This window comes from Eptatretus burgeri, chromosome 1, assembly GCF_056783735.1.
Source record: "Eptatretus burgeri isolate ZD-2024b chromosome 1, Ebu_testis_v1, whole genome shotgun sequence".
Lineage (NCBI taxonomy): Eukaryota > Metazoa > Chordata > Myxini > Myxiniformes > Myxinidae > Eptatretus > Eptatretus burgeri.
Window position 1 is genome coordinate 11606614 of NC_140961.1, and position 27339 is coordinate 11633952.

Here is a 27339-nt window from a genome sequence, read left to right on the forward strand (position 1 = left end):
AGCTGATTAATTTTTAGTGGTGATTGGCCTTGACCTTCATGGTTAGTGCCAAAGGTCAAACATATTTGACCCCAAGGTCAAATTTTCAAGTTTTAGGAACCATATCATGTAGTACCTCAAATTGAACACCTCGATGAGTGCTTTCTAGATATGTCAAGCTTGAGACATTATAACGTCATTTGGTGACGTTATGAGGAAAACGCATATTTTTCATGGTTACTCTGTAGAACGATTCTCATCGGAATCTCTCGTAGGCAGATATTCCTCAAGAAGTCGCTCCTCGTGGATAGCAGCTCTGTTCACCTCAGTGTGACCTTAAAGAAGTCACACGTGGTCACCTTTTGACAAGATACGGGTCACCCTGCGGGTGACATTGGTTTATTTTTTTATTTTTTTATACTCTCTAAGGCCGTAGTGAAGCTGCCACCAGCGTGACCGCTCCTCATTTTCATAAATGTCAAGGTGAGCCAATGAAAAAAGCCAAGAATTGACAAGGTTTTGGAAAAGCGATGAAAATAGAAAACCTATACGCTAAGAAAACCTATGGAAAACCAAGACGCCAAGGTGAACAACGAATAGCCAAGATCTTGTGAAAAAAGCCAAGGAGTGGTCACACTGGCTGTCACATGAACATCTCACACACATGGACATACAGATGAATACACGAGACACGAAACAGGACTGTTGGGCGAGACGAACACAGTCATTGAGCTTGGGGGAAGTGCCATCACTTCCCGGGGTATTCTGGGTACCAGCGACATCCCAACAATGGTGCTGCATTTCTCACCGCACTCAGCAGGGCAACTCCTAAGGAGGGATTTCCTCTTCCCCATGGATGCCATCCTATGGGGATTGTCTGTGCTTTATCCTTTCAAAAGTTGAAGGTCAGGCAAAGAAGCAGCATGTACATTTTTTTTTTAATTTTTAAGCCTTTCGTATAATTCGGCTGGGGTTTGAACCCCCCGACCTCCCAGACACAGAGCAGCTGCTCAAACCATTACACCACCAAGTCTGGTACTTTTCTGCTTTTTGGTACTGAGTCTGGTACCGAGACGTTATTTTTTTTAAAGCACCATAGAGGCACAAACAAGACGTTAGGACACATTTGTCAGTGGGACAGCACAGAGAGATCATTAGTTCGGTGTACTCTCATGACCTATAATTTGGCCATGATACACTCCCCAAGGATGTGCAGAGGAGTGAAAAATTTTCTTTTATTCTGTCTACTTACCTGGCAGTTGAAAAAAAAAAAAAACATTGAAAATCATTCCAAACCGGAAACTTACCTGGCAATGTATTCAAAAGTTGAACAATTGGAAAGGGGGTGCCGAAGATGCCCCTTTCGTGGGGCATCATTTGATCTAGGGCCGGCCCTGGCTGCATCTAGGAGGCTTCACACATTCGAAGTGCGAGTTTATCACGAAAATGTTTGTGCACGCACAGTACAGCAGCATAACTGTGCACTCTGAATTGAATAAGAGCAAAATAGTTGAAAGGATATGAAGGTCTTATGGTCTAAGGGGTCCTAAAGGTGTGAATGTCTGACATGATGTCAAAATATCTAAATAGGGTAGGAGTCGAAAGGTCTAAAAGGTACGTATCAATAGTCCGTAATTAATGTACGTAGTCAAGGTCCAATAATATGTAATTAGTAGACATACTCACGTGGGTCCACTGAGGTTTCAACCAGACCAAGGCTTCACCACCCATGTTTTTCGGTTTCATATACTGTCGGGACCCTGCTAATCGCGGGGGATATGTTCCTGGAAAATGCCACGAAGAGCGAATCCGCGAATGGAAAAAGGGGGGAATTTGTTCCCGGCGGTTCATGATTCATGAGTGAAAATGAAAATCCAATGAAAAAAAACAAGAAAAATGCAAAAACGCACAAAAAAAACAAAAAAAAACATGAAAATGCAAAAAAAAATCCACAATTACACCTGGGATAAACCATGAAACCGTGAAGAATAAAAACCATGAATATAGGAAGCACAGGGCTGTGAATGTCAAAGGTCACATTTTATAAACTGCGAATACGGGGGTATAGCGGGGTCTGAGAGTACTGAATCTAGGTAGCAGTTTACCCTCCATCCAGGTGGATGTAGTTTACGAATCATTTACTATTGTATGAAAGGTCATTGGTTGCAAATGAAAAGTGTAAAGGTGAACGGTTGGAAAATATCTAAAGGGGTCTGAAAGGTCTGAAGGTTTAATGATCCGAAAGGTGTTGGTGTCAAATTGAAAGGTCGAGACTCTAAACATCATCGGGTTTGAAAGTATTTTTCTGTTGTCGCTACTTTTGGGCTGTATATAATATTATGCCAATTAACCGCACCAATTTTGATGTGATTGATCTGTGTCATCGTGGCCTTGCTCCCCACATGCTCCCACCCATTATTGGTGTTGGCTTAATGGTTTGGGTGGTGGGCTTGGGATCCTTGGATCCTGAGTTCAAATTCCTCTCGGCTGTTGAATTAATACCAGGTGGGGTTGACTCTGCCTGTCATCCTTCCGATGTCAGCAAAATGAGTGCCAGCTGGCTGGTATCCTATGTCGGAGTGGCGACCCATCCAGGATTGTGTCCAATAGCCAAGGAGACTGCTTAGGCAGCACCAACGCTCTGCACAGAGTATGGTCGCAATGGATGCATGGAGTAGTTAATCCATGGAATGGTCTCCCTGGAATGGTGGTGGCAACAGAAACAGTAGATAAGTTTAAATTGGAATTAGATAGGTACCTGGAAGTTATGGAGACAGAGGAGTTTAGGGATGTTGTCAGGACTTTTAGGTATCTTGAGCATGGATGGGTGATTGCGGGCATGTGTGTGGAGTTGTCTGAGGGGAGGTGGGGGGGTCTCATCAAGGGGTGGTGTGTGGTTGATGTTGGGTGTTTTACACCCAAGAACCACCTTCACCCACTTCCCCCTGGAAAGAAAAAAACGACAAAAAAACAAAAACATTTTGCATTTTCTTTGCTTACATCGATTGGTCTGTGTTGATGTGGCGCAGGCACGATGGGCTGAATAGCCTCCTCCTGTCTCTCGATTCCTTGTGATTCCTTGTGATTCCGATATCAATGCTGATGCCGGTTACAAAGTGGTAAATGATGATGTCCCAGTGCATTGTGCACACATGAAGTGGATACCGTACTTTGCCCACAAATAACGTTATTGGGTGTCCGTGAATCCATGCATTTTAAATCCATGATTCGAATCGATTGGTGCGTCGAATGGCACAGCATCCTGTCATTTTCAAACAAACTGGTATGTGGCCGTACGTGCAAAAAAAAAAAAAAAAATACTTTCAAACCGTGTGCCAGAAACAACAACCACACAGGCCGTTCCTTCGCTCTCGCGTGCCCGTATGTGCGTGGCCGTACGTGCAAAAAACAAACAAACCGCGTGCCAGAAACAACAACCACACAGGCCGTTCCTTCGCTCTCACATGCCCGTATGTGTGTGGTCGTACGTGCGTGGCTGTACGTGCGTGGCTGTACGTGCGTGGCTGTACGTGCATGGCCGTACGTCCGTGGCCGTACGTGCAAAAAAAAAAACTTTCAAACAACCACACAGGCCGTTCCTTTGCTCTCGTAAATGACGACTGGATTGGGGCATTGTGTTTATCTATAAATGCGCATAAGAAATCGAGAAATTATTAGAATACAGTAAGTCATCACTATCCGGAAGTCCGTACGTTGTAACCCGTAATGGGGAACGCAGCTGAGGATCTCTTCCCCAACGGCCACGCCTACGCAGCAACGTGTCCTGTCATTGGTTTGGTAAATAAATGGCCATAACTTGGAAACCACTTGTCCGATGAATATCAAACCTTGAAAAGGCACATCCTCAGGTCCCCAACAATATACCTGGCAAGTTTCAATTAGATCGGATCAGTGGTTGTCGAGAAACAGCGGTCACAGACACAGACACATACACACATTGCTGGAATTATAGATAAATGATGAGCTACCATATACTCATTGGATAAGCTATAACGGATATAAAATGAAGCATTTCATACTTGTATGGTCTTGTGAAAAGCAAGTTTTATACCAAATACAGTACAGGGAGTCCCCCGGGTTACAAAGAGATTCTGTTTCGAACAATCGTTCAATTAGTAAGTGAATTCATCTGCCTTTGACTCAGTGTTATAAATGGTGGTATCAGCGCACGAGTGGGGACTACTCACCCCGTGATTTAACAAGCTCAGCAGGAGACCAACCATTGCCTTGATTAATTTCAAATTAATTAAAATGTCGTTTTGATGTACTCGGGTATGCCTGGAACGTATGACGTCGAGAGGTACTCGGCCAAGAAGTAGGTACAGCAGGTTTTAACCTTTAACCCGCAGCAGCGTAAGAGCGATCACATTTCCCTTCGTACTCGCGGCTGTTTCTAAAGTAATTGGTTTTTACCTCCGCCACCGAAGGTGAAGGAGGTTATGTTTTCACCACTTTCTGTCTGTTTGCTTGTTTGTCTGTTTCTTTGTTTGTGTGTAGGATATCTCAAAAAGTTGTTGACGGATCCGGATGAAATTTTGTGGACAGGTTGGGTGTGTGACAAGGAAGAATTGATTCAATTTTGGTGAAGATACAAATCCGGATCTGGATATGAGAATTATTTAATTTTTAAAGAAATTCTTCACCATTGAGAGATTGAGCCAAAATCGATTTCGCACTGTATAGCATGATATTTCAAAAATGTATTGGGCCCGACATGTTCTCGTGGATCAGGCATTGTGTGGCGGAGGTTTGCGCTCTACCGAGTGCCCTTCTAGTTTTATTTGAATTGGGTGTGTTTCAGAAAGGTTATGTTGTTTCTCTTTGTGAGTTTCAAAGCAAAATAAATTTGAAAACACCCAATTTCTGAGCCGTTTGCCATATTAACTTGTTTTCCAAATTACTGAACCAAATATTTTCTACCCGTCACACGACAATTGCCAGGTATTTACAAGTAATGTTTATGCACATCTCCCTGAAACGTCCACAATGCAACTTTTTTTTAAATTACTATTAGTTTTTTTGAAACTTTCCCAAAACAAGGGTGAAAGCTGCTCAAGGTTTTTGGGTTGTATGCAGTCCTATAATCGGTAATCGCCATCCTGTGGGCCGTAAATCAATGTTAAATACCAACTTGTTACAACAAATGTTTTATACATCACAAACACTTTCAGCTTTCTCAAATATAATTTACCTGCAAAAAGTAAAGACAACTTCCTTTCCGGTTTACTTTTTTTTTTAATAATTTTGAATAAATGTAACATAATTCTATAATTTTTTGCAAAATTCTCAATAATAATTCATGCAATTGAAGGATTGATTGAGTTTCTCATGCTTGATGAGCACCATACTCTCCTCCGATTTATGTACGTATGTTTGTTTCTAAACGTAAATCACTACAACAGATAACTTTAACGAGTGCTATAACGATAGTTTATTTGTCTGTTTTATCCTCCTGGTGCCATGAGGTCCATGAGGCTGACGAGGCAGTTTCATTGGTTCGGGATTACAATCCTGGACGGGTTGCTGTGCCGCAGGATATTTGACTGAGATTCAGGAATTTGGAATTTGTTCATGGTGACTGCGATTAACTCACCTACTCTTCATGGACACCGTGGGATCATTCATTTCCACCATCTAATACCAGCTGATGGGACACCCGGCTTAACGTCCATCCGGGGGATGGCACGCACATTGCTGCGTCGCTCTGCATGTGAAACATCAGGGTGGTAGCTTATAGCTGGGTAGAGATTCGAACCCAGGCTAGACCAGTCAGAGTCATGTGTGCATACCTCTCGGCTATCCTACCAGCCTCGTAACTACTCATAGAGTAACAATCACCAATTTGCTTCAACTTCATGGGACTCCATTTGGGATCTTGGACATGACGAACTCGCTTCAAACAACACTTCTCAATCTTTGGCCAAATACCAGAGCATAATAATTAGATTTAATAAGTTAAAACATTTGTACATCATGAATAATTCTTCAAAAAGGACATTCCTGTTGTTGGACTTCAACGCATCGATCAAATCATTTTCACGTTATTCCAAATTCCTGATGGGAATCTTTGAGCATCGGCTCTTGAGAAGAATGCACGCGTTGATGATGTCATCATGTACAATCTTCCACTTTCTGCCATGATGCATCTCCCTTGGCTCGGTCTGAGCTTGTTCTGTGCATTTTCCAGGGGGATCGACTTTGATGGAGCCACCGTGGGTTTGGCTCCGATCGGCACCATGTGTTCCACCATGCAGTCAGGAGCTGTGAATCAGGTAAAAAAAAAATCAAATTCACTTCGTTACTTTGCTGTTTATTATCAAATTATCTTGCAAGATGATGCTAGTTACATGTTTTTGGGAAAATTAATTGACTAACCGAAAGGAATGGGGGTAACGGCTGAGTGTAGCGGAGTGTAGAAGGGGATTGGGGCGAGAGGGGAGTAAATATAGTGACCGGAAGGATTGAAGGGCATGGGGAGTGGGGTTGTGTTGGTGAATAATGGTCTTCAATGCGTGTGTTATATGGTATCAGAACTGAAACACTCAAGGGTCTTCAACAATAGGTGCTTGCACTCTATATTTTATGAAATATGAAGAACGTGACTCCATTTTGTTTTTGGCGGTATTCCACGACAACACGCATACGTTTATCCCCGTGGTGTGGGAAGAAACATGGAAATATTTGAGCACAGGTGCCACTTTGAAAGTCGATGCCACCACGTGATGCAGCTTGAGTGGTCTAAAAAGAAGAAAATCATGTGGTGGCACAAAGGAGGTGGAGATGGAATGGTTAATAAGTTATCAAAAATTCCTTCTGCTCAAATAAATAAATAATGCTTTGGACTCAATACCTCCACCCCCCCTAACCCCCCAACCACCCCACAGCCACACCACAACTAATCTTTTCTTTCATTGAATTTCAGGTCTAAATTAATATTGGCTTCCTGACTAACAGGATCTGTCTGCAACATACTGTCCTATCTGTGTCCTTTACAAGTAGGCATGATGGTGGTGGTGTATGGCAGACACACCCGTTTGTCAAGGTCCATGCGGAAAAGGTCGGTGTGGCACATAGTTACTATAGTCTCAAAACGGTGATCATTGTTTCTATTTGATATAAGGCCCCAAAGGAGGTGTGACAAGCTCAATTGGAGGTCAATGAGAAACACGTGTTCACAGATGATATCACCTCCACGAACCCCTCTCCCCTACTAACCCCCACCTCCCCACCCTCGACCCCTCTCCCCACCCCAAAAGACCTGGGCCAAAAATTGAGCATGTAATGTTCTCATACATGTGTCGCTGCCGTTCGGCCCTCGAGGTGGCGTCAGTAAGCAAGATCTACCTTGGTAGTCTGCTCAAAGTGGGAGAACTTGTGGTTTTATATCATCGCGTCCACACTTCCAATCCTGATACAGAGATTTCGCTCGACAAGATTGAGGCTCTTGGAAGAGCAAGGCAACGGAGTAAATGAGCTGATATTGGGGCAGCAGAGCAACAGTTAGTTAGAAACAATAAGCAAGGGAACGAACAAAGAGGGGACAGAGGGGGGTTGAGAGAGAGGGAAAGGGTGAGACCCATGATGCTGTGTATGAGGGAAGAGGAGGAGGAGGAGGGAGAGGGACAGAGATAGAAGGGGCAGGGGGTTAAAAAGTTATTCTGCAATAATGTACACATTTATGTTGATTGCCTAAAATCAATTGTTCAGCAAGAATAATGTTTGGAATCCCAGTACTCAGTTGCACTCAAGTATGTTGTTTCCATCATGTGCAGTAAGTTGGAACCAACATGCTGGTTGCATCAGTTCTGTGTGATGTGGCTGTGTCGCTGATCAAGTGCCCCTTAAAGATCAGGACAGAAATTGGTATTTTGCTCAGGTTACCAGCAATAACTCACCTTCTCTTCGTTCCAAGACACCATGGGATATTTAACGTCCACCAGTGAAGGTTGGTCGGTGAGACAACCAGCTTCACATCACATCCAACAGACGGTGCGAGTCATCCATCGATCCAATGCCCCCACTTGCAAACATCAGTTTATAATTTCGAGTCAGGTTGAGAATCGAATGCTGATGAGCCAACCCAAAGGAAAGCACATGACCTCTGACCTCTCTCGTCGACCACTCGAACATATTTATCATTAATTACATTTTTGTTCAGTAGAAAATTGATCATCGGACAGTGCTGTCCCCAACCAAATGACACGCTGTTCATCGCCATTTTAGAAACGACCACACTGCTCGTGTAGTAGCTGTAAGATCACCTCCCACAGGTATCACCAATATGATTCCACATTTTCCTCGATCTTTTACCCTTTTCAGTCGTAAAAAGTTCAGGGTAACCTTTACCCACCCTCATAGTTTGCAGAGCTTTCATTGAAATGAGGATCATGAATATCTCAAAAATGAAATTGTGGAAAGCCTTGGGGGCATTTAGCGAAAGAATCCTTTTTTTAAGGAGGAAATGAGCAAAGTGTAATTTGGTCTATGATGATGTACCTCCCAGGTAACGTGCACTCCTCGTGAGACCACTGCGGAGGCACGTAATGCCAAACGCTGTGTTTCAAAAGGGTTTAAATCCAGAGGAAGATGATTACAAAATGACTCTACTTTGTTTTAAATCATTTTATTTCAGCATCCTGAAAGCCCTCAAGCTAAAATGCACCAGGAAGGTTTTATAAGCGATGAGGGTACTCTGATGCCCATCACACAAAGCATTCAAAATGTCTGTCCTCAGGTGAGGTAAAGCACTCTACTCTGGAATGTTCCTTGAGCGATGTTCTAGTACGAACCACTTCCTTGGCTTTGTTTCATCTCACAGCTGGGTACACTCGGAGGCATGTGAAAATGGACGCGACACTCATCTTCATCGTATTATTACCCCGCGCACACGAAGCGAACAGCGGGGTTGAGCAAATTGGTTCACTTTTGTCCGTCCGTATGCATACAACCGTCAGTTTATGATCGAGGAACAACTTGATTTCAATCGAGTGTTGTATTTTGAACACGGATCAGAAAACGAGCCTGTGGTTCGTCACGACTTTGGCTCTGAATATGTCCCGGTCACAAATGCGCAGAGATGAGTGAAACAATTATCTTACTCTTGACTCCCTGTCTGGCAGTCAAACGAATTTGAAAATCATTCCAAACAAGAAACTTACTGTTTTCAAGGATGTCATAAAGGACACAAACAACAGGCACGAATAACTAATGTAACGTGTTAGATAAGGTGGTGTACAAGACGCCGCATCAACAGCGGTAAATTTCCGAATATTTTTTTTCAACAACCTTTAAAATCTTCATTTTATTTAAATTGAATTATACATTTGAATACCGAAGAACACAAATTGTCTTTTTGGCACTTAAAAAAAAAACCCCCTTCCGTTTAGCAGTACTTTGACAAAATATTACGACATTTTACATCTTCAGGACCAATCAAATTTGCTGCTCGGAAGCCGCGCCCACGTCCTTGTTTCTTGAGACAGCATGGGGTAAGGTGACTCTCAGGTAACCTTCCCTCATGAGAGAAAGTCAATCGAAATGATTATGGCTCTAAATCGTTCTCCTTATGTATTTCCCACTTGAATTTTTTTTTCTTGATCAAACCATTTCGGTTGAGATCTGTCTACCCACGTCTGATTTGCCCAACCATGAATATCATTAACATCTGATGAAACCCAATTGGTCAATTTAACAGCATCACATCCCAGAGGATGGAATAAACGGAGTTTCATTGATGAATGATAACCGACTGTTATCGATTTGGGTGCCTCCATTAGGATGTCTTCAACCCTTCAAGCCATCCCCTGTGGCCAACTATGGGGAACATCAACATGAAATGCCAAACTACAGGACACATCAATGATTGGCCATCTGACAGCTCATGTAAAATCACCTTTATTGGGAATATAATCGTGTGGAGAAATCTTTGACAAATCCTCTATGATGTGACGAATGCGAAAGAATATTTGCTGCCAATGTTTACATCCACCATACGAGGAATGCTGGAGAAACCCACCTACAACCTTTGGAAAATTGGCAGCAGATGTTGGGTAAGAGCCAGCCTGTGGTTAGACCATGGGAAGACCTTTCAAGAAATTCAATGGCCACACATAAAGACTTGTTTAATTGTCGATAACATCGTGTGTGTCCTTCGGTGGGATGGTGTGGGGTTCTATCTGACTTAAGTGGAAGCAGACATCTCATTTTGTAACGTTTTATCCACTCAATTGTTTGGCCCTGAACTTGATCACCAGATGAATTGCTTCGTCCTCTACAAACGATTTTATTTAATTAAAAGAGTAAATTAATTGCACAAATTGTAGAGAACTGAAAGCTTATTGTACAAAGGGCATTCGACAAGGTATTGGGACGAGATGCTCACAATTGCTTTTGTGTTCAAAGTCGAGGCTCATTGAAGAGCTGTAGTATGGAATAGGATGGAAGTATATTTCTTTCTCATTGAAGATACTTGTGTTTAACAACAGAGAAAGTTTTCTTGGACTATAGTGGGCACTGTCGGACACAGATATTCACGGATTGGCTATTCAAATGGCGTAGTCACGGTTTATAAAATGTCACCTGCTTTGACATTCGCGGCGCTGTGCTTTGTATAGTCGCATATTTATTTATTTTTGCAGGTGTATTCGTGTTTTTTTTTTTTGTTGCATTTTTGTAGTTTTTCTTTCAAGTTTATCCAAGGATCTTCGTGAGGGTTTTTTATTTTTATTTTTTAAAAATTGTTTTCACGAGTAATTTTGCATTTTTTTTTCACGTCTTCATGTTTTTTTTGCCGGCGTATTCGCGGTTTTTTTGTTTGCCGGCGTATTCGCGGTTTTTGTTTGCCGGCGTATTCGCGGTTTTTTGCCGACGTATTCGCGGTTTTTTTGCCGGCGTATTCGCGGTTTTTTTGCGGGCGTATTCGCGGTTTTTTTGCGGGCGTATTCACGGTTTTTTTGCCAGCTTATTCGCAGTTTTTTGCCGGCGTATTCGCGTTTTTTTTTTTTTGCCGGCGTATTCACGGGTTTTTTTTGCCGGCGTATTCACGGGTTTTTTGCCGGCGTATTCGCGGTTTTTTTGCCGGCGTATTCGCGGTTTTTTTTTTGCCGGCTTATTCGCAGTTTTTTGCCGGCGTATTCGCGGTTTTTTTTTTTTGCCGGCGTATTCGCGGGTTTTTTTTGCCGGCGTATTCACGGGTTTTTTTGCCGGCGTATTCGCGGTTTTTTTGCCGGCGTATTCGCGGTTTTTTTGCCGGCGTATTCGCGGTTTTTTTTTTGCCGGCTTATTCGCAGTTTTTTGCCGGCGTATTCGCGGTTTTTTTTTTTTGCCGGCGTATTCGCGGGTTTTTTTTGCCGGCGTATTCGCGGTTTTTTTGCCGGCGTATTCACGGGTTTTTTTGCCGGCGTATTCGCGGTTTTTTTGCCGGCGTATTCGCGGTTTTTTTGCCGGCATATTCGCGGTTTTTGGGGGGAGTTTTTTTAGATCCTCGTGGAGGATCTCTAAGTCTTACTCACGTTGTTGTTCTTGTGGACTTTTTTGTTTCACAGCCTACAGTTTTCATCGAAACTTCCTGAAACTTGGCGTATGTATGTTAAAATACCCTGCGCAGACAGTAAGCCATCTCCGATTGTGAAAATTCATCCAAGAAAAAAATTTATGACGTCATAATATCTCCGCTAATGGAAATCGCCCAAAACAATTATCTCTGAAACTAGGAAAGCTTTTTGAATTATGTTTGCGGGAATGGAACGGGTCATTAGTAGAGATAATTTAACGCACAAATAATACATCATTATGACGTCATATCCGTTTTTATGACGTCATTCCTGTTTTTTCACATTTTTTGTTTCACAGTCCAGAATTTTCATCGGATCTTCATGAAACTTGCCATGTATATGCATAAATCCCATGCGCAGGCAGTAACCATCTCCGATTTAGAAAAGTCTTCCTAGAAAAAAAAGTTATGACGTCATAATATCACCGCTAATGGAAATCTCTGAAACTAGGGAAGCTTTTTGAATTCTGTTTGCAGGAATCAAACGGGGCATTTGCACAGATGATTTGACGCAAACCTGATACATCACAATGACGTCATCACTATTTTCTCAAAAAATTTTGTTTCACAACCAAGAGTTTTCATCAGAACATCTTGAAACTTGACATGTTCATGCAGAAAGCTCACACGCAGACAGTAACTATCTCAGATTGAGGAAATTCTTCCAAGAAAAAAGTTATGACGTCATAATATCACAATGGAAATCGCATAAACAATTATCTCTGAAACAACGCAAGCTTTTTAAATACTTCAGATGGAATCGAATGGGACATTAGAGATCATTTACCGCACACCTGATACATAACTGATAACTATGACGTCATCACTAAAAGGACGAGGATCTTAGCTCATTTGAGCTTGTCTCTCGGGTGTTTTCATGGTTTTAAAAAATATTTTGAGTTTTTGTGAGTGTTTTGATGGTTTTATTTCGCATCTTTGTGGTTTTTGGTCCGTGTGTATTCACGGTTTTTCGTGTTTTCTTTTTTTCACGGGATTTTTGGTTTTTCTCTTATGAATCCTGGAAACCACCTGGAACCTATCCCCCATTTTTCCATTGAAACAATGCCCCACTATTCGCATGTTCGCTATTCATGACATTTTCCAGGAATGTATCCCTCATGAATAGCGGGATTCGACTCTGTCATTCCGAAAGCTTTTTGAGCGACCCTGTTGGATTATCGTTTCGAAAAAGGTTTCATTTTGCTCTGATTTGCAATGATTTATCCATTTATCTGTTTACACAAGGAAATTGTTCTAACTGAGCAGATAGAATTATTTAATTGCACAGACATAATAATTCCTTATTGAAATTATTATGAAATATCTGAATTTGTGAAGCCATTTAATACCCGACACTCACCTCCACTTCCACCCCTTCCCCCATTTCCGTTTCCTTACTTTCCTGTTCCCACGAAAATTATTCCACTCACTTTTTTGCCTCAATGGACTTGCCCCACAGGACCATAGTCGTAATGCAGTGGGTGTGGCCACAACGATGGCACATGAGATGGGCCACAACTTTGGCATGCAGCATGACCTGCAGGAGAGAGGTTGTCATTGTTCCACACCTGACCACATGGGTGGCTGCATTCTGAAGCCTAATGTTGGGTAAGGAATAAAGTTTACAGCATCCAATCATATGCATCATCAATATTTGCACATCAATGGCTACGACATCTTAACTGAGGTTCATGTCTTACTTTGCTTTTTGTATCCAGATCTCAATATCCTCACCATTTCAGTAGCTGCAGTGAGAATGACTACACTGATTTCCTTATCCGAGGGACGGCGCAGTGTCTGCTTAAGCCACCAGCAAGCCATGAGCTGTATGGTGGTGCTGTTTGTGGAAACCTTTTCTTGGATGACGGAGAAGATTGTGACTGTGGTTCAGAAGAGGTACCTGACAGTTATTAGTGTTGTTATATACAGGATTTATATTGCTCTGTATTGTAATCCGATTACATCTTGGCGATGAAGCCTGAATGCAGAAGCACTTGTGCAGAGTAGACTTGTAACTCAGATTGCTGAGCTTGTCTGTTTCCACTTAAATGTTGTTGGCTTTGGAGGGATCTCAGGATTTGTGAAATCAGTTTGGTTGTACCTTTTTCCACATCTCGTTCATCATTTATTCTGAATTGATGTTGATGAAGTCACTGACCATGTGTTGGTTGACACCAATGAGACAAGGATCAGACCTGACGTGTTGAGACCAAGTGCTTGATCTTCGTCCGATTATGTGCAGGCATCTTGTGCGACGTATTCTCATGATTGGGAGGGATTGGGATCACGTGACTGAAATAAGCAGATGGTGATCCCGAACGTCATTTTGGTCATCGCCTTACTTGTAACACTGAGTAACATTAAATCCGCTTTGTTACTACACGCACACAAAGCGAAAAGCGGGGTTCAGCAATTGGTTCACTTTGTCAGTCTGTCTGTCCACACACGTCAGTTTATGATTGAGGATCAACTTAATTTCAATTGAATGTTTTATTTTGAACCAGAATCGGAACATGAACCGGGAAACGAACCTGTAGTTTAACAGTACTTTGGCTCTGATCTTGTTCCGATCGTGCACGTTCAGAGAGGAGTGAATTTTTTTTTACTCTGTCTACCTGTCTGGTGGTCAAACAAAATTGAAAATCATTCCAAACAGCAAACTTACTGTTTTTGGGGTTTTTTTATAGACATGGTCGAGGCTCATGAAAGAGCGAGTACACATAATTGATCAGAATGTAGCAGACAAAAACAGGACTCAAGACATGCAAAAGGAGCAGTAGAGAGGGGGGGGACATAAACAGCAGAGTTGAAGGCCAAGATAGAAGGGGAATTGGACAAACAATGGTTGTTGGGAGGAATAGGGGGCAGGGGAGGATGCATGGGGTGGACAAGAAGGATACAGAAGGAAACTCCAATTAAGGAGGGAAATTGGAAGGTGAAGGGATTTGTTACCTCCACCAGCAAAGGCGAAGGAGGTCATGTTTTTACCCTTTTCTGTCTGACATGAAAGAATTGATTCGATTTTGATGAAGATCTGGATCCGGTCCCACTACTAGAATTTTAAAAGTGATTCTTCACTATTGAGAGATGGGGCCAAAAACGATATATAGCACGATATCTCAAAAATGTATTTGGCCCGACATGTTCTCATGGATCAGGCATTACGCGGCAGAGGTATGCGCTGTCCCGAGTGCCCTCATAGTTATTGTTTGTTATTATTGTGGTTATTGTTTATAAGGACGTCATAAAGGATAACAAACAGACGCAAATAACTAACGTCATGTGTTGAAGAAGTTGGTGTGAAAGACGATGCGTCACCTGTGTTAAACTTCTGAATTTATTTTTCTACAACCTTTAAAATCTTTATTTTATTTCAATTGAATTATAAACTTGAGCATGGTAGAACACAAATCACCTTATTGACACTTTCACAAACCTTCCGTGTAGCAGTACTTGGACAAAATATTACGGCATTTTACCCCATCGCACCCAATCAAATTTTCCGCTCACAGACCCCCGCCCACATCCTTGTTTTTCAACACTGTGTGGGGTAAGGTGTTCCATTAACTATCTAATTATCATGATTGATTAAGAAGAGGTTACATGAAATTATTGTTCTCCAATTTCTCTTGAATTTCTCAGAGATTCATCAAATTCCCACAAGGGGTCAATCTGGCAAACCACGACAAAACGGTCATGGCGGACAACCGATTATGTCGTTTCGGGTCGGATTATGGTCTTCTCCACCATGATGCCGTACCCAGTGGAACCACCAATGCAATCGATATGCCACTCCCCACACTGATTGGTGCCGTACGCCCGTTCTTGAGTGGCGATTGAGCATAGTCGCTAGGCGTAGACGTGGCCTCGTTCTGGGAACTAATTGCCCGAATCCATTCTGTCCTTTAATAGACATGTTCAATCCGAATAGTGATCATAACCACTCAAATTCACTCAGAGATCAAGTGTTTTTTCGAGCATATTTCAGAGAAAACGTGGGGGCAGGAATCCAACCAGAAGCAATACAGTCATCAAACAATTATTATTAACCCACGACCAACACACATGTCTGCCAGTCAACAAAGAAACGGAAGATCCTCATGTACCTAAGCCTTAACTGGCTCATTCACACCTCAGGAGATAGACGAAAGATACGACACAAATAGAAATACTGCTGCTGTGCCGGCAGGACACAGCGAGCTGCAATGTGGACACAGCTCAGTTGTTAACAGTCCGTGCCGCGGCTGGCATGAGCACAGAGGGTGGGCACGGTTCCCTTGGTGGGCGTGTGTCTGCCGGCTGTGCGGTGGGGGCCCGTTCTGTGGTGAAACCCCTTAGTTTCACTCACACTCATATGGGCCCTGTGAGTCAGTTCCCTGGTCGAGTCTTGAGTCCCTTACGACGGAGCCCATCGTGCCTTTCATAGAATATCCTCCCCACCCATTTTGTGACGCATTTAGCCCCTCCCTGCTTGGCCGCTATTGGTTTGGGGACCAGTCTGGGGGTGGGGCAAACCCTTCCCGTACCTGTCTCTCAACACCTTTGGCGCGCATTCCATAATGGTGGCTTTCCCTCTCAAACTTGTGCCTGATGGCCTATCAGACTCTTATGAAGAAATTTAGGACAGAATCCAAAGGTGAGAACATTAAAATGGGTATATCAAAGGATGGCAGTTTTAGACACAAACATGTGGGGCAGGTTCACAACGGCTTTCCTTCCATAAAAAGATGGATAATCTGTAGCACCATTATTTAATTATCTCACGCTTATGCGAAAACATGCAATATGGAAGATAGCTCCACTGTACAATGTAAATTACCCCCAATAAGTCATTCCCACAACAATATTATAATCCAACTATTTTACTTTTGAGCAAATGTTGAGAAATGTTGTGGTTGAACGGTGGATGTTCCACGGTAGTGAATCATTTGTGGCTGAATGTTGGATGTCCAATGATAGTGAGTGGTTGTGGTTGAATGTTGGCTGTCCAATGGTATAGAGTGGTTGTGGTTCAATGTTGGCTGTCCAATGGTAGTGAGTGGTTGTGGTTGAATGTTGGCTGTCCAATGGTAGTGAGTGGTTATGGTTCAATGTTGGCTGTCCAATGGTAGTGAATGGTTGTGGTTCAATGTTGGCTGTCCAATGGTAGTGAGTGGTTGTGGTTGAATGTTGGCTGTCCAATGGTAGTGAGTGGTTGTGGTTCAATGTTGGATATCCTGTTGGAATGAATGGTTGTGGTTAAACGTTGAATTTTTCCCTGATAGTGAATGATTGTAGTTGAACATTGGATATCCGATGGTAGTGAATGGTGGTGGTTAAATGTTGGATTTGGAATGGGCCCATATGAGTATGCGAGTGAAGGGTTGTGGTTAAATGTTGGATATCTCATGGTAGTGAACCATTGTGGGTAAACGTTGGGTTTCCTATTGTCGTGAATGATTGTGGTTGAACGTTGGATTTCGGATGGCAGTGAATGGTTGCGGTTGTACGTTGGATTTTCGATGGTAGTGAATGGTTGTGGTTGAACGTCGGCTATCCGATGGTGGCACGTTCGAGTACACACATACAGTTGTATTTGCAAGGAGCCATGTGTCCATCTGTAGCTGCTCCTGACAGGGTGGAAATAATTGTTTTGGGTTCTGTTCGTCTGGGAGATAAAAGACAGGCAGTTCGCTCATGGCAAAGTGCCATAACCATGGAATTTGAAACGCTTCAGCTATGTTCGCTTCCCATCCATTCCCCGCCGCAGGAATGCATCAACCCGTGCTGCGATGCCCGGACGTGTCGCCTGAAGCCCGGAGCTCAATGTGCCCAGGGATCTTGCTGCCATTCCTGCAAGGTACGCCAATTATCTCCTCTTTGGCTTGCTGGTGATTACTTCTATTCGTGTGTTTACAGCAAGCAAAGGTAACTGGGACGTTTGTCACGAAAACCTCATTTTGGGGCAAATTGTTTGTTACCGGAGTGTAGTTGGCGAGAGGAAACGTACGTACGGAGATTGTTGTTTCGGACTTGCTCTTTCAGATGTCATGAGAGCTGAAAATGTAATGTCAGCTCATCTTGGTGAAGCGTAATTGTAAAGATGAACAAATGGCGCTCAGTCCTCACTCCATGCAGAGGGAATGGGGGAATTGATTGAAGTTGAAGTTCAAGTGTTGTTTTCCGAACGGGATGTTTGATGATTTTTTTTTTTTCTTCTTCCAACATCGGATTAATAAGTTGCTTTTTGAGGCAACACGATCTGACTTTATGCCACTCAATTGGGAATTTTTTTCTCATTGTGATCCGAGTACAGTCAGCATTATGAAACGCATATCCGTACCAAGGTGAAAGACACAGACGAGACATTCAAAAGTCGTTCACTTTCAGCTCTCTTGCACACGCACATACCAAGCTACCTGCTCACGAATCCATCAGGTCACGTGGGAGTGAAATGTTGAGTGAGGTCCTCGAGTGCATATTGCTTCCGACAATACTGCCCGTTATTATCCAGAGGCACTCGCTGAAAGGAGCACTCTTGACACGGCTTGATTGTGACCGTGCGGCTCCAGCTCGGTGTCTGGCCGTGCATGCCAAACTGCACACAACCGCACTCTGTTGCCGTGCACTCTCACCGCCGACTGGTCACCATCCGGGTCTCCTGGGGGCCACTTATGGCGCTGCTGGCCGAATGCGGCTGGAGGAAGCATGCGGAGCCGCAAACTTGATTGGTTGAGGCCGATCCGCAATGATCTTGGAATCTCACCTGCTGCTCGTTTAGTTGGTTTGGGGTTTTCTTGGTTTTTTTTTTTTGTTACAATGGAGACAATCTCTCGTTGGAAACACTAAATCTCATGTTTCTGCCACAGCTGAGGCTTTGTATCGACACCATCCTATTCTTCAGTTGAACCAGTGGTGATGTGACGAAGAGGGAGAGCATTATGAGAGGGTTATGAGTTTTGGGAAGATTTGTTTGTTTGTTTTTTTGTATACAAAGTCAAGGCTCAGGGAAGAGTTAGAACACTGAATGGATCAGGACGTGACATATCAAATGGAACAGCAGAAAGAACACACCACCGGTTGGGTCAATGGACCAAATAGATGGAGATGGAAAAACAAGGGATGCAGGTAAGAATGAGGGGTGAGGGAGGAAGCAGGGAGTGGACAGGATGAGCACACAAACAAACTCTCAGGAAGGAGAAACTGGGAATTTGGGGAAAAAAGAACTGGGGGACAAAGTTGGGAGAGTGAGTGTTGGTTTAACAGGTGTAGAAAAAACAATTCATGGTTTTGGATGGGGGGTGGTGGTCTTCTGCGATGTTGCTGAACAGCTGTCTTGAAGACCTGGAGGAAAGAATGAGATTGAAGGGTATGTGGAGGTTGATTCCACAGGTGGGGGAAAAGATGAACAAATGAGTATGGAGGTGAGCAGTGATCTGGGATTTATGGAGTTTCACCAGAAGGGGGTTGATGGTGGACCATATGCACCCTGCAGAAACCTGGAGGGAGGGGAGCTGATGGGAGGGGGGGGTGGTGGGAGGAAACAAGGAATGGAAAGAGCAGATGGTGCAAGACCAGAAAGGAAATGGAAGAAGACCAAGAGACCATTGACCTGTCTGTGATGTAAAAGTTATAGGCTCATTGTAATGTACGATAAAAGAATAGACACAAAGACTCTGGAGTGGGAACATTAGGTTTAATAAGGACATGGGCACAGCACAGCACAGCACAGCACAGCACCACATCGGAACATGGGCGGGTCACGTGATTCCCCTTAACCACACCCCGGTGCACCCATGTATGTATACATGAGTATAAATTACTGATGCATCACATCTCCCCCCCCCCCTTTTTTTTTTTTTTTTTTTTACAAGTCAAGATGCCCAGGAGGCTTACAGACACGAGCTGTTCTTCTCAGGGCTAGTGGAGGGCTGTCCTTACTTGCAACCGCTGTGGGCTTCTCAATAAGGGGTACAGGGTCGGGAAGGAGTTCACGTACATTGATGGGTGAAAACCTTTCATGAGGAAACACCTCAGGTTCAAACGCAGGTGGTGTTATTACAGGAGTGGGTGACAAAGGCACTTGAGCCGGTTCAATGTTTGTCTCCCCATGACGTAACCTGAGTTGGTGACCATGTTTACACATGCATCTACCATCACACAACTTCACAAGAAACATCGTTTCACCAATGTTGTCGCTAACAATGCCAGTTAACCACTTGGTTCCACATCCGGAGTTCAACACATAGACAGGATCATTGATCTGGAAGTTGCGGTATACAGACGTTTTGTCATGATTACGTTTCTGTTGATACTTGTTATTCTTGACCTCAACCGTTACATCTGGGTGCACGAATGATAACCGTGTTGTCAATTCACGACCCATCAGAAGCTCGGCAGGTGAGCGACCGGTGGTTTTATGTGGTCCGGTGCGGTAGTTGAGCAACACACGAGCGAGAAGGGATTTAATGGAGCCTTCCTTGACGTGGCTTCGACCATTCTTGATGATCTGAACAGCAAGTTCAGCTTGACCATTACTGACAGGTTTGTTGGGGGCAGATGTGTCGTGCTTAATGCCATTCATTTTACAAAAGTTCTGAAACTCTGAACTCGAAAATGACGATCCATTATCTGATACAATGGAGTTTGGAATACCATGTAGTGGGAACATGGTATGTAGAGCTTCAGTTGTAACAGCAGAGGATGAGGATGGCAGCATGAGAGCTTCAATCCATTTGGAGTGGGCATCAACAACGATAAGGAAAAGTTTCCCTTGAAATGGACCAGCATGGTCGTTGTGTAGTCTGGACCATGGCTTTAATGCCATGACCACATGGCCAATGGAGATTGTGGCGGTGTCTTGGCATGGACTTGACAAGTGTAACAATGGCATGCACTGGACTCAATGTCACTGTCCAAACCAGGCCATCAAACAGGGCTCGGGCAATAACCTTCATGGTGAGTATGCTTGGATGAGCATTGTGGAGTTCACTGATAATTAATTTTCCTGCGGCGTTTAGGTGGAATTATCACTTGGCTACCCCAAAGCAGGCGGTCTGCAACAATAGAGAGCCCATCCTTCCGGATGAGGTATGGTTTCGCCCCTTCCTGGCATGATGTCCAATCACCTGACATAACACAGCATTTAATTTGTGACAAATCTGGATTGCTACTGGTAGCACAAGCAATCTGCTTTGCGGTTACGGGCGCCTCATCGTAAATGACATTAGCCATGAGATGAATAAAATTGCCAGATTGTGGAGGTTCTGGGATGGTTATGGGAAGCAGCAAACGACTGAGCACGTCAGCATGATACATTTCCTTACCCGGGCGGTAAACCAATGAATAGTCATAACCGACAAGAGTCAATGCCCAACGTTGTATACAACCTGATGTGGGCAGAATTGCTCTGGTTTCTCCCAGGAGACCTAAGAAGGGTTTATGATCAGTCCCAATGGCAAGATGTCTTCCAAAGACATATTGGTGCATCTTTAAGGTTCCCCAGACACACGCTAACGCCTCCCTTTCTACTTGAGCATAGCGACGTTCAGTGTCAGAGAGGGTTTGTGATGCATTCGCAACAGGCTGGAGATGACCGGTTCCATTTGTTTGCAACAACGCACACCTAATACCATATCAAGAGCGACCACAACTGAGAACAAGTTCCTTGGATGGGTCGTAATGGACAAGTAATGGCAAGGAGGACAGCATGGTTTTAGCTGCCTTGAACGCTTTTGTTTGGGCCGCTTCCCATTTCCAGACGATGCCTTTCCTGAGGAGAAGATGCAGAGGCTCGACGGTTGTGCTTCGTTGAGGCAGGAAATTACCAAAGTAGGTCAACATACCCAGGAATGCAGAAGTTCTGAAATGTTTTGTGTCATTGGTGCATTTGCATTTACTTCAACTTTGCTCGGAGAGGGCAAAATGCCTTGACAGGAGATTTGATGACCCAGGTATTCAAGTTCACGTGCCATAAAGGTACACTTCTCATGCCGAAAGCGTAACCCAGCTTCTGACAGCTGATTAAGGACTTTGTTGAGGTTCTCGAGGTGTTCATGTCGTGACTTTCAGGTTATTAGTATGTCGTCCTGAAATACGACTGTCTTTGGTACAGTTTCCAATAATGTCTCCATCTTGCGTTGGACGATTGATGCAGCACAGCATATTCCAAATGGGCATCTGTTGTATATGTAGAGTCCTCGATGAGTGTTGATGCATGTATAGGGCTTGAAATCACAATCCAGTTCCATTTGAGCATTAGCATTGGTCAAGTCAAGCTTGGTGAATGTCTGGCCACACATGAGAGTGGTGAACAGATCCTCTGCTTTGGGCAAAGAGTAGCCATCCAGCTTTGAATAGCGGTTGATCATTGTTTTGTAGTCCCCACAGATGTGCACTGTTCCATCTGCTTTGTGTATTGGAATGATAGGTGCTGCCGAGTTGGAGGACTCGACTGGTGAGATGATGCCCTCACTCTGCAGGCGGTCAAGCTCACATTCGATCGTTGATTGCATCATGTTGGGCACAGGTCTAGTCTTATGGAACAATGGCTGAGCATCTGCAGAAACATGAATCCTCACTTTGGGCCCTGCAAAGGTGCCAACACAATTGCTGAACAGGCCAGGGTACTTGTTGAACATGGTATCGTATTCAGTATCAGAGTTCACCCCAATGTGATAAGCAGGAGACAAGTTCTTCGACTTGGATCGAGAACAACGACACTTCAAGTGTCCCCGCTTACCACAGTTGTCACGGGTATCATTCCTGTACCGACATTGGAAAGCTTGATGATAACCACCACAACGCCAACAAGTTTCCCCAACCTTCCGGGTGGATTCAGAAATGTCAGGAGGTGGAGGTGAATTTGGTGGCTTGCTAAAACACTTTTGCTTGTCGCCAAAGGTTACCTCGTTAACCGATGGGTCCTGCTGAATAACTTTTGAATTGTTAGAGATCACACGCAGGCTCTTGGCAGTTTGCATACATGCGGTGGCTATTTCCATGACTTTAGCCAAATTGGGATCTGTTTCAGTTTGGAGTTTCCACAGGATTGAGTCATCTTTGATGCCTGTTATAAAAAGATCACGTAACATCTCCGAGTTTATCCGTAAACTAACAATGTTCGGCGAGTCTGTGTAAATCAGCCACAAACTCGGATATTGACCGATCCACTTGACGATGGTGGGTATAAAATCTATGTCTCGAGACGATCTTACCCGGTTTAGGGTGATGATGTCTTTTCACGAGATTGACGAGCTCTTCATATGACTTGTCAGAAGGTTTGACTGGGGCAAGAAGATCTTTAATCAGGCTGTACGTCGGGGTGCCGCATACGGTCAGTAATACAGCTCGCCGCCTTTCAGCGTCCTCATCGGTGTCCATTTTGTTTGCCATGAAGTACTGCTTCAGACGATCGGTATCATCTTCCCAATAATCCTCCACTGCGTATTCACGCAATATGCCGATGCACAAAGACATCCCACCTTCATGGCCACTGCAATGCACTCACAGAATAGGGACGAAGACTCTGAAGTGGGAACAAAAGGTTTAATAAGGACACAGGCACAGCACAGCACAGCACAGCACAGCATCGCATTGGAACATTGGCGGGTCATGTGACTCCCCTTAACCACACCCCGGTGCACCCATGTATGTGTACATTAGTATAAACTACTGATACATCACACCCATCGACTCAGCTTCATCACAAGAGATTCCAATCATCTTAAAAGAAGATGAAGAATAGTGAAAGACAATTAGGAGAGATCTTCAAAGGGGCTTGCCACGATGGCAGCCCAAAATTAGCATTTCTCAATGACCATTTGGTTTGGTATCGGAATTTACACCAACACTAGTTCAACTTGAGATTCTGACAGTCTTTGGTGGATCCCTGTCAGTATGATGGCAAGCTTTGAGTGGTCCAGTCTCGGTTCTATTCAAATTGGAATATGAACAAACTCGAAGTTGCCATCCGGGCGCTTTGCGGGTCAGGCAATACATCTCAGCACTTGCCTTTCATGTAAGAATGCTTTCATCGGACTCTTCCTTCCACTAACACTTACTTATGGAACCTGAAGATCCCACAAGATCTTTCAGAAGCATATTCCTTTGAGTTTGTACAAGGGACATACAAAATGGTCTTGGTCTGAGATACTCAGAAAGTTGGCCTTAATTGTCCTGGTTTGAGTGTCTCAGTCTGAGAGTGCCATATTCCTGATCTCAGACAATCCTAAAATCATTCTTATTCCAATATAACAAGGAGGGTGAAGTTTAGTTTCTGTTGGTAATTTCAGTATAATTAATATATGTTTATATATACATGTATAAAAAAAATATATATATATATATATATATATATATATATATATATATATATATATATATATATATATATATATATATATATATATGGATAGATACTAGAAATCATCGTATTCCAAGCATCCAGCTTTGTCTCAGTTTTTCTGCATTTTCTTTCTTAATTGATGTGATGATATTATAATCTCTTGACATATATTCTCATTAAGAAGGTGTTGGCTCGCACAGCAGCTGAATATCTAACGTTAATTAACTGGCCTTGCAGCACACTCATTAATTCTTTTGTGCAGATAAAGAAGGCAGGGGAGCAGTGCAGAGAGGCAAAAGGTGATTGTGACTTGCCAGAAGTTTGTGATGGCCAATCATCTGACTGTCCTGCCAATCTGAACCGCATGGATGGCACACCTTGTCACAATGGACAAGCTTACTGCTTTAATGGTGCCTGCCCACTGCTTAACAAGCAATGCCAGATGCTCTGGGGAAGTGGTAAGTCTCATGAAGGTTTAAAAAAAAAAAACCCTAAAATTGGTTTCGAAATTCCATGTTTTAACAAAGATAACATCACCTTATATGTCTTCATACGAGTGTCTTTCACAGACTACAACTAAGCCTACATGTATTTTGTTTGTTTGTGTGTATATGTATGTGTTGTGTTTGTATTTATGTACACATGTATGTGTTATGTTTGTATATATGTACACATGTATGTGTTATGTTTATATATATGTACACATGTATGTGTTATGTTTGTATATATGTACACATGTATGTGTTATGTTTGTATATATGTACACATGTATGTGTTATGTTTGTATATATGTACACATGTATGTGTTATGTTTGTATATATGTAGACATGTATGTGTTATGTTTGTATATATGTACACATGTATGTGTTATGTGTGTATATATGTACACATGTATGTGTTATGTTTGTATATATGTACACATGTATGTGTTATGTTTGTATATATGTATGCATGTATGTGTTATGTTTGTATATATGTACACATGTATGTGTTATGTTTGTATATATGTACACATGTATGTGTTATGTTTGTATATATGTATGCATGTATGTGTTATGTTTGTATATATGTACACATGTATGTGTTATGTTTGTATATATGTACACATGTATGTGTTATGTTTGTATATATGTACACATGTATGTGTTATGTTTGTATATATGTACACATGTATGTGTTATGTGTGTATATATGTACACATGTATGTGTTATGTTTGTATATATGTACACATGTGTGTTATGTTTGTATATATGTACGCATGTATGTGTTATGTTTGTATATATGTACGCATGTATGTGTTATGTTTGTATATATGTACACATGTATATGTTATGTGTGTATATATGTACACATGTATGTGTTATGTGTGTATATATGTACACATGTATGTGTTATGTGTGTATATATGTACACATGTATGTGTTATGTGTGTATATATGTACACATGTATGTGTTATGTGTGTATATATGTACACATGTATGTGTTATGTTTGTATATATGTACACATGTATGTGTTATGTTTGTATATATGTACGCATGTATGTGTTATGTTTGTATATATGTACACATGTATGTGTTATGTTTGTATATATGTACACATGTATGTGTTATGTTTGTATATATGTATGCATGTATGTGTTATGTTTGTATATATGTACACATGTATGTGTTATGTTTGTATATATGTACACATGTATGTGTTATGTTTGTATATATGTACACATGTATGTGTTATGTTTGTATATATGTACACATGTATGTGTTATGTGTGTATATATGTATGCATGTATGTGTTATGTTTGTATATATGTACACATGTATGTGTTATGTTTGTATATATGTACACATGTATGTGTTATGTTTGTATATATGTACACATGTATGTGTTATGTTTGTATATATGTACACATGTATGTGTTATGTTTATATATATGTACACATGTATGTGTTATGTTTGTATATATGTACACATGTATGTGTTATGTTTGTATATATGTACACATGTATGTGTTATGTTTGTATATATGTACACATGTATGTGTTATGTTTATATATATGTACACATGTATGTGTTATGTTTGTATATATGTACACATGTATGTGTTATGTTTGTATATATGTACACATGTGTGTTATGTTTGTATATATGTACGCATGTATGTGTTATGTTTGTATATATGTACGCATGTATGTGTTATGTTTGTATATATGTACACATGTATATGTTATGTGTGTATATATGTACACATGTATGTGTTATGTGTGTATATATGTACACATGTATGTGTTATGTGTGTATATATGTACACATGTATGTGTTATGTGTGTATATATGTACACATGTATGTGTTATGTGTGTATATATGTACACATGTATGTGTTATGTTTGTATATATGTACACATGTATGTGTTATGTTTGTATATATGTACGCATGTATGTGTTATGTTTGTATATATGTACACATGTATGTGTTATGTTTGTATATATGTACGCATGTATGTGTTATGTTTGTATATATGTACACATGTATATGTTATGTGTGTATATATGTACACATGTATGTGTTATGTGTGTATATATGTACACATGTATGTGTTATGTGTGTATATATGTACACATGTATGTGTTATGTGTGTATATATGTACACATGTATGTGTTATGTGTGTATATATGTACACATGTATGTGTTATGTTTGTATATATGTACACATGTATGTGTTATGTTTGTATATATGTACGCATGTATGTGTTATGTTTGTATATATGTACACATGTATGTGTTATGTTTGTATATATGTACACATGTATGTGTTATGTTTGTATATATGTACGCATGTATGTGTTATGTTTGTATATATGTACGCATGTATGTGTTATGTTTGTATATATGTACACATGTATGTGTTATGTTTGTATATATGTACACATGTATGTGTTATGTGTGTATATATGTACACATGTATGTGTTATGTGTGTATATATGTACACATGTATGTGTTATGTTTGTATATATGTACACATGTTTGTGTTATGTTTGTATATATGTACGCATGTTTGTGTTATGTTTGTATATATGTACGCATGTATGTGTTATGTTTGTATATATGTACACATGTATGTGTTATGTTTGTATATATGTACACATGTATGTGTTATGTTTGTATATATGTACGCATGTATGTGTTATGTTTGTATATATGTACACATGTATGTGTTATGTTTGTATATATGTACACATGTATGTGTTATGTTTGTATATATGTACACATGTATGTGTTATGTTTGTATATATGTACACATGTATGTGTTATGTTTGTATATATGTACACATGTATATGTTATGTGTGTATATATGTACACATGTATGTGTTATGTGTGTATATATGTACACATGTATGTGTTATGTTTGTATATATGTACACATGTTTGTGTTATGTTTGTATATATGTACACATGT

The 27339-nt window shown here is 41.7% G+C and overlaps 1 protein-coding gene across 4 annotated transcripts in view; it reads left to right on the top strand.

Moving 5' to 3' along the window:
* The window catches only part of LOC147033869 (zinc metalloproteinase-disintegrin-like ohagin), a 154431-nt gene that overhangs the window by 88019 nt on the left and 39073 nt on the right, over positions 1-27339 (top strand). For all 4 annotated transcript variants that reach the window (XM_085872054.1, XM_085872048.1, XM_085872050.1 and 1 more), the window contains exons 10-14: positions 6188-6272; positions 13011-13159; positions 13270-13447; positions 17301-17390; positions 24139-24334. In XM_085872054.1, the coding sequence (XP_085728180.1) occupies positions 6188-6272; positions 13011-13159; positions 13270-13447; positions 17301-17390; positions 24139-24334 (698 nt within the window). The remainder of the gene's footprint in view (positions 1-6187; positions 6273-13010; positions 13160-13269; positions 13448-17300; positions 17391-24138; positions 24335-27339) is intronic.